Source organism: Elaeis guineensis, chromosome 15, assembly GCF_000442705.2.
Source record: "Elaeis guineensis isolate ETL-2024a chromosome 15, EG11, whole genome shotgun sequence".
Taxonomy (NCBI): domain Eukaryota; kingdom Viridiplantae; phylum Streptophyta; class Magnoliopsida; order Arecales; family Arecaceae; genus Elaeis; species Elaeis guineensis.
This window is the reverse complement of record NC_026007.2, coordinates 59368161-59379174: the sequence shown is the minus strand read 5'-3', so window position 1 is coordinate 59379174 and position 11014 is coordinate 59368161. Positions and strand designations below refer to the sequence as shown.

The 11014-nt window shown below is 34.7% G+C and overlaps 1 protein-coding gene across 5 annotated transcripts; it reads right to left on the bottom strand.

Annotated features, from left to right (window-relative positions):
* Positions 1 to 2996: 2996 nt before the first annotated feature.
* On the bottom strand, positions 2997 to 10038 carry LOC105058076 (ureide permease 2). Of its 5 annotated transcripts, none has more exons than XM_029268368.2 (8): positions 9766 to 10038; positions 8173 to 8463; positions 6763 to 6901; positions 6043 to 6217; positions 5232 to 5275; positions 5033 to 5157; positions 4046 to 4420; positions 2997 to 3497 (listed from the first exon to the last, which is right to left on the bottom strand). In XM_029268368.2, the coding sequence occupies exons 2-8, from the start codon at positions 8407 to 8409 to the stop codon at positions 3342 to 3344; spliced, it is 1251 nt and encodes a 416-aa protein (XP_029124201.1). In that variant the 5' UTR covers positions 8410 to 8463; positions 9766 to 10038; the 3' UTR covers positions 2997 to 3341. The 5 variants fall into 5 exon arrangements, with proteins under 5 accessions (XP_029124201.1, XP_019710591.2, XP_073105622.1 ...); XM_019855032.3 differs by lacking the exon at positions 9766 to 10038 and adding an exon at positions 9173 to 9710 and having other exon boundaries at positions 6043 to 6157; XM_073249521.1 differs by lacking the exon at positions 9766 to 10038 and adding an exon at positions 9173 to 9708 and having other exon boundaries at positions 8173 to 8454.
* Between the last annotated feature and the right edge of the window lie 976 nt (positions 10039 to 11014).

Sequence of the window (11014 nt, the reverse complement as noted above, 5' to 3'; positions counted from 1 at the left end):
ATCTCATATCGTATCATGGCAAGGATCCATCCTCTCAGCCCCTCTTTAATCTCGAGGGATGGCTTAGGGCCACCGGAGGGGTGAGTAGGAGCCAGATCATAAAATTCGGCCACAGCTTCGATCCTCCACCAGCTCGACGATCTTTGTCGACATCCTCCTTTGGGAGACGACAACCTAGACATGGGCTGATACATATGTAGAGGAAGTCGTACAGAGACTTTGAAATCAGCAACCTCAGAGTTTTTTAGATGCCGTTTGCGATACGATCATTGAGATTCTCTAAGATCCGCATCTGCACAATTAGCTGGACTCGTTGTCATAGCCATCACAGCAGATAAATCTATTAATAATTTTTTTTACTTATTTTAAATTTTTATATTTAGAAGCTTTACATGTTTAGACTTGAATCTGAAAAAGAGATATATGGGGTAAAAACGAGGGATCGGGGATGTCTATAGCTTCGTATCATCGAATGAAACATGTAGGAACAATATATTCAAGAATCGAAGTAGTATATCGAAATATACGTCTCTGTATCGACATATACACTTTTATATTAAAATTTATTATAATATTTTATTTTCTTTCGATATAGAATGCTGGGACATCTGGCTCTCATCTACTAACTGTTGGAGAGGATGTACAGAATTAAGAGGAGGATGAGGAGGACGACGAGAAGGATCGTACATAATTTTTTTTTTAATATGTATGCAATTTTGATACTTGTAAAATAATCTCTGTATATAAAATTATATAATTTATATTTTTAATATAATATAATAAATTTTATATTTATGATTATGTTACATAATTATTATTTTATTTATAACATATTTTAAAAAATATTATTATTTTTTACTATGATTAAAGCAGATTTTAAAATATTTAATTATGAATTTTAAAAAAAATAAAAACTATTAGCAACGGCATTGACAATGCAAACTGCCATCGCTAATAATTTTTTAAAATTTAATTAAAAAAATTAAAAAATTATTAGCGACAATAGTAGCGATGAAATCACCATCGCTAATAATTTTTTAACAGTTTAATTAAGAAAAAAAAATAAAATTATTGGCGACAGAACTTTGTCGCTAATACCGTCGTTAATTATCTTTATTAGCAACAGCAGAAATACCGTCGCTAATAATGATAATTAGCGATGAGATTATTTCTGTCAGATTTTTAGCGACGGTATACTGACTATTAGTGATGAAAGTTAGCCGCCGCTAATAATTTTTTTTCTTATAGTGACTGCAGCATCGGCTAATTTGGATTGTGATACTTGCAATTGAATTTGAGTAGATTTGGAACCTTAGTCTAACAAGGATGTTGCGGCTTAAATCGGAGGAGCGTGTGAGGATCTATATAAGCATGTGTTTAGATTCACATCAACTACGCATTGAGTAGAACTTGAGTATTTATATAAAAACAACGAACACAAATAATATTTTTTTTACTAATTTTTTTAAATAAAATTTTAAATTATTAAAATAGATCTTGGATATTTATATAAAGTTAAAGAATCTATATAAAATTCTCTCGACTAACTTTTTAGATGGAACCTTGGGTTTGTTGCAAAATTTTGTTGTATCCAAACTATATTATAAAGGTAAGATCAAAGATAGACTTGTCTAGGGTCCGATTGGATTGACCAATTACTTTAAGAAGTAAAAAATATATATATATAATTATAAATAATTATTCTAAAGTAAATTTCTGTCTCTCGTATCGATATCACTAGGATTCTGTCCCAAGATGTTATTGGAATACTCCCTTGGAGCATGATTAGAAAGGATTGACAATCCTTCTTTAATGCTTGCAATAAAATAAGAAAAAAAGAGCGATGAAAACATGAGGAGAGAGATAATTTACAGAAGACAGGACTCTGGAAGAAAGAATAAAAGAGATTGTTACTTCTAGATATATCTCATAAGTTAGGACTCATGGTCATAGACTGTGATCGGATGCCTGTAAATGGATATAATAGCAAATAAAATAAAAGGACAAAACAAAATATGATAAAAACAAAAAAAAAAAATAATTAGAACATCATCTTGTAAGTAAAAGGATAAAATAAAATGTGATAAAAGTAAAAAAATAAAATAATTAGAACATCATCTCATGCACACGTGTGAAAAATATCAATCCATATTCCCCCAATGCCCCCCAAGCAAATGTGGGTAAGGGAAGATGGTTTATAAACATCAACAAACAATTATCTATGAGACTAAACACTTTACGAAGACTTTAGGAAACTTTGAAAGGCAGAAAAATTTTGAGTTTCCTCCAAAACCCTAACATTGCCCGGTCTGGTTCCGCTTGTTCAAAAAGCAACGCTGGGCAAGTCAATCCGATTCGGTACAGCTCTTGTTGGGTCCGGCGCATCTAAATCACCAAGCCCATGTTAAATAGAAAGCCAGTCTCGATATGAGGTTCTTATAGGAGTGGGAGTAGTCTGCAAGTAATATAAGAATCAATATTTGATCCTATTTATCTTTATCTTATATCAAAAAAAGGCTCATCAATCATCTTGAATTGACCTTCAAATTATGTTTAATCCTTCGCTGAAAAATTTATTCATACACCTGGATCTTAATGGTTATTTTATTTACAGTATCTTGCCTACGTTTATGGGAAACTGTTTGCAACATAGATGTAATTACATACAGCAATGGACATAACTGTGTGCAGAAAACAGACTTTACCATGTGAAGGGACTAAATGCAAGATCCTATGTAAAGGCTAAATATGAACTGGCAGTCAAACAAGAACCAGGTGCTCAGTACCTATTTTCTTTATTAAGAGAAGCCATGCACTTGTGAAGGCGAGAATCAAGGCTTATCGTACCATCCAATATAGGGCATATCGTATTATATCTATATGGTATACCATACCAAACCGATAATCTCATATGATATCAAACTGTATATCGGTACTATAATAGGATGGTATCAATATGAGGTCCGGTATCGAAACGTTGAATTTTGGAATTGACCATCCAGTGTAATTGTTGGGTTGATTCTTAGCTGCTTAAGGTGTACCAGAAACTGACCTGTCTCTTCAAGTCAAAGCAAATATGACTAGCTTACGCTTTGTTGCAAGAAGAAAATATAATATCTAACTTCCAACATTTTTCACCAAGACTATACAGGACATAGCTGTTAATTCACAACCATGCTATCATAAGGCCTTCTGGTTGAGGGTATAGTTTCTTTCTGACAGTGATTTGTATAAAGTGTCTCTTATGTATTTCCTGCACCCTGAAATAACTTCTGATGCTTTGGAGAAGAAGGGATCTTAAATGAGAATTCCTGAGAGAATGGTATTCTTTGTATGCCGAATCATGTCTTTCTGTGGCCAGATGAAGCCATGAGAACACCCACAGCAACAATAAACATAAACAGCATGCTCACAAGCAACACGTAAGTCTTTCTTGATGACCTTCGGTACTCTCCAAAAAGGACTATTCCCCAGAATGTGCTTACAAGTGGCAACGCCTGATTCACATTAGCATGCATTTGGACATAGAACAATTAGAACAATATCGAGAAACAGCCTTGACATACCAAGACCACCGGCAAAACATTCTCACTCAAAAAAAATTGCTTTTTATCAATACAGTAAGAGCAATATTTTTGATTACTAGTAATGCAACTCATGGGGGAGGGAGGCATTGAAGTAAGAAGTCTCAATGTCACCTAATAAAGTGACATCAAAATCACCAAAATCCATTCTCCTTTTCATTTATGAGCAGAAATGTTTTTTGGTGCCACTGTTTTTAGTTTTTGTCAACAAAGATCTAGAGGCATCAATATTGACAATTTGTTTCATTAAAAAAATTGATATCTGATTGTCAATTTAAGAACAATTATTCTAGGCATATTATTTTTCCACAAGGAAGTAGCATGGTACTCTTTAGTATGACTTGCATTTTTGTTTAAAAGAAGTAGCAAACTTCAAAACAGTCGCTGCATAAGAGTTTTAGTTGTGTTGAAAGCCCAAGCAATCTGTAAGAACTAGGGATCAAAGTACTGTATGTACTAACCTGAACAGAATCAGCTGCAGCATATCCAGCCGCTTGCCCGCCCATGAACTGGAAGCCATTTCCAAATCCACATAGCAGCCCTGCCAGAAGAGCCCAATGTCTGCCCTTCCAGTCCTTCAGATAAGCTGCGAAGGATGAACTTGGCAGCCCGAGCACAGGTTTGTAGAGAAACCAGATATTCAAACCAATTCCAACAACAAAACAGGAGATAGAGAAGTAGAAGAATGCAGTGTAGACCACCAAATGTGGAACCCCTTCTTTCAGGGCGTGCCACTGGTCATTAGTAGCCAAGTTGAATGCAGGAGAGAAGAGGGAGAAGCAAATGCCAGCAACGAACACAATGCTGAGGCCTAGACATGTGTTGGACCCTAGCACCTGTTATGAAAAAATATTATTAGAGTTGCGAGTATAGGCTAAAACAGAACTCAAGCTCCACAAGTCGGTTGGCTGACAAGGAAACTAGCTACTAAACAGTCCCTGCATCTAGTCATATTTACACCAGACTTTAGGCATCAAGATGTAATTTGTAGTTAAAAAGGAAAAGACAATAAAGAAACAAAATGAATGCCTTTATGCATGTAGTTTATCTGTGAGTTGATGTGAGGACAGAAATATAAACATGCACTTGCACACATGTTTTGTGCCCCAAAAGAAATCATAAATATCCACATGCATATTATACCTAACTATGCCTTGGTACATGGATTGCATAGAAAATTTGCTTCTGATACATATTTCTAAGGTCACAGGTTTTGTTGCTCATCTCAAATGGTTATAGTTTGGCACACATTTGCGAACAAGTATAGGCATGAACATGTAATTATTAGATAGTGTTCTTGAGGAAAGTAACTATTAGATGGTTGTATCACTATGTGGATGGATGGAAGCATGAATACATGTGCGTGAGTTAAGTATGATTTTGGTTATAAAATGAACTGACCATAAATTTTATGACCATAGACAGTAGAATGCTACAAAACTACAGACCTTAATCGATCTTTTCTTTTCAAGCTGTATAAGAAATTCTGCAGTTCCAGCTTTTGCTTTATCAACATTGAAATCGGCATTAGAAACATGAGAAATTCCATTTTCCAAGTCCTTGGGTATGCCAGCTGTAAGAAGTGAAGAAACGTTATAAGGGGTGTTTAGAACTTAATATCCAAAATTCAAGGCATTAATTAGGTACCTTCGTCTGAAACACCTTTGCTCAGCTCTTGATCTCCAGTAGTACTGCAAAAAAGTTTAAATCTTAGATTCAGTTGACAACTAAGATTTCAACAGTAAAAAACAAGGTGTTCTTTAATTATTATTGTCCTTTCTGAAGTTCAGTGATTTTTTAGTTACTTGTCATGGGCAGTGAGAAGAGCCAATGAGCATGAGATGGGTCAGTGAAAATTTAGTTGCGTAATGAAATTTATAAGTATAAAGGTGATGATGAGTCCATGGTCATGGGTGGCATCAAAATAGGATAAAGTGAGGGAAAGCAATTCGAGATTATTTGAACATTTGCACTGTAGGTGAAGCCCAACTGCAGTGTCCCTACATTGATTGCAGAGATGGAGATTAAAAAAAATGATATACAAGTAAAGAGATATCTTGAATCTTGATCTTTTTTCCATTTTGGAGGAGTTGGTTTGCATACCAACAAATGACAAAGTATTGATTCAGATAGCTAAGACAAAATTAAGAAAATAGGGTTTGTCTTACATAACATTCTAGTATTGTTTGGTAGAACTTTAGGAACACATTAACCAAGGAACACTCACAAGAGTGTCGGTGACAAAGGTGAAGGTTTTATACTTTTTCCATTTGCCTACATGATAAATAGTTCATCAAGTTGTCGTGTCCTATTTATTTGTAATATCAATAGAAAGTTATTAGTTAAAAACTCATTATAAAACAAGGCGTATCAAGATCTGCTCAACGATGTTAAACTTGATTTTTCTTAAATTTCAAGTTTTAAGGAGATAAGAAGAAACCGAAAGTGGTAAATTTACCTAGTCTTATTCTGATATTTGTTTGAGGAATCTTTAAGTTTCTTCTCATTATCAGCTGCATTGGAGGTGTGAACAGCAGATCCAAGACAAACTGCAATCAGGAAGCACCCAACTCCTGGGAAAAGAATCTCAGCTTTATTGATGCGGTCGTCTAGAAAATAGTTCAAGGTTGTGCCTAAGATTTCAGGAAGGTTAGATAAGATAGTAGCTAAAACCCGCTGTAAAAATAAAAGATAAAAGCTAAGATCTTGTAGTATGATCGGAGTGATCAGAGCTCGTACACCAGACACAACTAGCCATATTTTACTGATACATTCTTTTCTCTTCTTCTTCCATAATGGAAGGACCAGATCACAAGAAGTCCTGATTTCATTTTAGGATTACTTTAAACAAAAGTTCTAGCCCATGAAAAGCTGTAACTAGTAATAAGAAACCTTGTATGATATAAGCATCTAGTGCCAATGCAAAATGTTCCAAGATAAGGAAAAATTATACAAACATGGATTTGTTTTGTCAGTTGTATGCAGTGTCCTGCCCAACACCATGATATGTAAGACATCAGTTTTGATGCCCTGCCTGACTAATGTTCATATGTAAGGATACTAATGGAGCCCAAGTTACATGAGAAGAATATATGACAGAGTCAGCTTTTAGATCGGATGAAATGGAAGACCATAAAAAATTTACCACCGAGTTAAAAGATTACGAGAGAATGTGTACCTATAACAACTGTTATACTTGAAGTGATGACCTCCGTAACTGAAAGACCAACATAAGCCCAAGCATACTGTGTAGCCAGATTCCCAAGGCTGAGCACAATTCCACCTGCCATCGCAAACAAGATTGAAGGCCAGTTGTCCTGCATGCGAACGCATTTATCAAATAGTGCACTAGAATACTGATGCAATTTATGCGCCAAAATATTTAAATGAACCACAGTGAATCATTAGATAACTACTTCCATTTCCATGGGAAAAAATCCATCTAAATCAATAGAGAACTGAATACTGCATATGATCACCACTCCACAGAAGAAATGAAGAGACATATCAACACCTAATCAGAAACACCGTAACTTCTACAGGGACTGCCAAGATAAATATACATGCTGGTTCAGAAAGATAATAACAAAATGAGCAGATTATATCATTTGATTTGTTGGGTCTAATTTGGTGCTAAATCATAATGCAAAGCCTTATTTACACCATCCTTATTATGCGTCACATGTTTTAGAAGTAAGTTCAGATTTGAGACAAACAGGACAATGCATACGATAAAGCATCATGCCCATGCTTAGAATGTACAAAATCAAGTGGACCTTCCATAATGTCATCAGACATACAACTTAAAAATTTTTGAGCAGTCCTCCAACCACATAGATGTTTCACGATGGAGAGATTAACTGGTAAACATCCAGATTGAAACAAGACATATGTACGACATCGGTCCTTAAAAAGCAACTATTCATGAGGCATGAAAAATGCACATTAGCTACTTCTTTTCTTATTGGATATTGATAGGGAGAAGATTAGTCAATTGGGCACTTTAACATGAAATGCCCCTAGATGGAATACGGCTTATTGTTTAAATTCATGAAACAAGTAGGACCTCTCCATAGGTGGTTAAAACTAGATGCGAGAATCTAAACTGAAGTGTCGATAACCTGGCCTTACTTTAAAGTGACATGATGTTTCCTGTGCCTCCATTCTCTCATGATTCTAGGGAAAACAGCACTGGTTGGTAACCTAATCCCCCAACTACAGACTTCTATTAAATAATCAAGTAGACTTTACCATCTCAGATTTCATTACCTGGTATATTTGGAATCAAATCAAGATGCGGTTCGGTCAACAATTAAAAAGAGCGAGCATAAAACTACCATAGCCATGCACTTTTTAGCTCACCTGGATTCCGAATCTGAAATAATTTAAAGTATTCGAACAACAAAAAGTAACACTAACTAAAAAAGAACTAAGGAACCATGTTTGGTTCCATCTGTCACAAGCTAAAGAATGCAAAATTCTGCACCGACCTCTGACCAAGTCCCAGACAATTTCTACCAAATCCCAACAATATTTCCATTTAAATCAAAGACATTTTTAACATCTCAAACTCAAAGAAATGACCAACCTGGGTAAGTTGGGTGAAGAAATTTGGCATGTTTGGCTTACTATCTCCAATCTGACCAAATGTTAGAGCAATAAGCACAGCAGCCAAGAGATTTGTGAGGGAGTAATCGAGGTATGTATGTTGAGGAAGACGACCCCTCTGCTCTAAGAGAGTCAGAACAGCCGGCCAAGTGCCCAAGAACAATAGGGCAGCCAGCATGAGGGCAATGGCACCTCCCTTATCTTCTACCACATACATCTTCAGAACAAGATGTTGGCCGAAGAAAGAATCGGATAAAAACACCTGAAGTGGCTGTAAACAATTCATTAGATATATTTCTATCAACCCTACTAGTTTAAAGATGGCAGGACCACAAGCTTTAAGACCTGCACCAATAATTTATGTTCAAAGAGATAAGGGAAAAAAAAATAAAGATAAGCTGATGTTCTGCAAAAACTAAGATCCTATATAACCAGATACAGAAAAATGGGTCTTCCTACCATTTCTTCAAAACTAAAATAAAATAAAGATAGCACATGGAAAGCCTCTTTTCCAAGAAATTCAACATCAGAAACCATGAAAGATAAATGATAATGGAGAAATGTTGGCAGTTTTACCAACAAAACCATTCAAGAAATTCCTTATTAATCCAAAGAAACTGCATCTACGTCAAGTTGAGATACGAAAAAGGCATGGTTAATTGGAAATCCAAGAAGAGAAATGGGATCGAAGATTAGAAAAACAAACTATAAGAGGCCATAACAAGATACATGCTGAATTTCTCCAACCAAAGCCTTGGCAAGGAAGTACCGTAGTTGATAATGCTTAAATAAACTCCAAATAGCGTTCAACCACAAAAGCAATCTTAAAAAATGAAATGTTTACAAGGATATGATGTTCACAAGAAAATAGCAGATCGGCAACAAACGCAAATCTCTTTATTTACACAAAAATGAGGTGAAACAATGAGCGGTTTCAGAAAAGAAGTAAATTCCACAAAACCAAAGTATAGAACAGATACCAATAAACCAGTGTCTGATATTGACTTCTTTCTGCTGAGGCTAAAGAGAACTTGTATGGTCCAGTGGTTCAACAGTCGTTCTTCGCAAGCAAATAGGTTTTCCAACAGGAGAGAAATCTAGAAAAACAAATCATCAAACGAGAGAGAGAGAGAGAGAGAGAGAGTGAACTACTTGTGCTGAAGGCTTGAAATTACAAGCAGATAAGGAAAAAAAGACTTCGAAAATAAAGCACTCAAGAATCAAAGATTCCAGGGAAAAATATCCATCCGAAAAAATGAAGCTGAAAGCGAAAGAAAGGTTCCAGCCATAATAAATCTTATATCCTTTCTTTTTAACTATTTTTTGTTGCTTGTTAGAATAGATAATGGTAATTTGACCTCAGAGACCAAGAATCACTTTCAGCAAAAATTCTTCCTCAATGACGGCATCTATCGGAAGAAAAAGGAGCAATTTTTGGAAAGCAGGGAACAAAAACTCCAGAAGTATTTGCTTCAAAGTATCCAAATCAAACAAGTAAAAAGAGAAACAAATCTGGAGATTAATGCAAAAGGATCCAAGTCAGAGATCACAAAGAAAAATATCAATTTAATACCTCGCCTTGGAGGAAGAAGATGGAGAAATTTCAACAAAGGAAGCTGAGATACCAACAAAAGAGTGGTCCCTGGCTCTCTTCCAAAAGGTCAAAGATTCACCACAGCCGTTATTGATATCTCTCTACCCTGTTTCCCACCAGAAAAATAACATGGATAATTGAGAAGGAAACTTGGTGGAGTCCCACAAAACTCAATGTTTAATGAGGAATGGCCTCTGACAGTTGGCAGAGATTATGGATGGAATTTACTGAGGATCCTTCTTAGATTCTTGTCACGGTGGGATTTTTTCAAGGATCCAAGGAGAGTTGAGTGGAGAGAGAAGACGCGAGGGGATTCCTCGCTGGAATCTCGGGTGTTGTGGTTATCTGGCTACAGGTTGGCTCCACTACCAGGAAAGTTACACCTTATAAGCTGGACGGCTGTCCTTTGATATTTGTGCAACATGTGATTTAATGAGTTTGTGCTTTCTCCTGTACTTGTTTTTAGCACGTGGGGTTCTGTACAAGAACGTTCTGAGTTGGAAGTTAAAAAGTCACAGATCAATCTTATCTGGATTGGAATCCGATCAGAATAAAATTAAAAATTAAAAATTTTACGTAGATAATCTAGATTCTGAAATATTGAATATAATTTATCATCTTAAAACTATTTATATATTAAAAATTATATAATTTAAAAATCAATAATCTATACGTCAAATATTCAAAAAATATATTTAATTCAATTTTACTTAGACTATTTAATTTTTAATTTTTAATACATAAATTAAAAATTTTTAAATTATATAAATTTTTATATATAAATAATTTTTAAATAATAAGTCATATTAAATAATTTAAATAATTAATATAAAATTACTATCATAGAATATTAATCTGATCGAATCTGAGTACAAACTCAACCGATTTGGCAAATGTAGCACACATAGCAAATTTAAGAGTAAATAAAAGGCTGATTTTTAATAAAATATAAAAGTTATGTCAATTTTTTAGTATTTCCAACAAAAGTTGGATCGCTTTACTTTGCTGGTTCAATAACATATAATGAAAAAAAAAATTTTCTTTCGCTACTGGGATTTAGTTACCATATGCAGGACATATAGAAGCGCTCTAAAAGAGTTAAAAATGTAAAAGTTTAAAGTACCTTTTATTTTAATATCAATTTTATTCACTTGTGTGGTATATGTACAGGAGTTCATGGGGAGCAGGTGAAAAGGAGTATTTTATCTAAATAATTTAAAAAAATTAT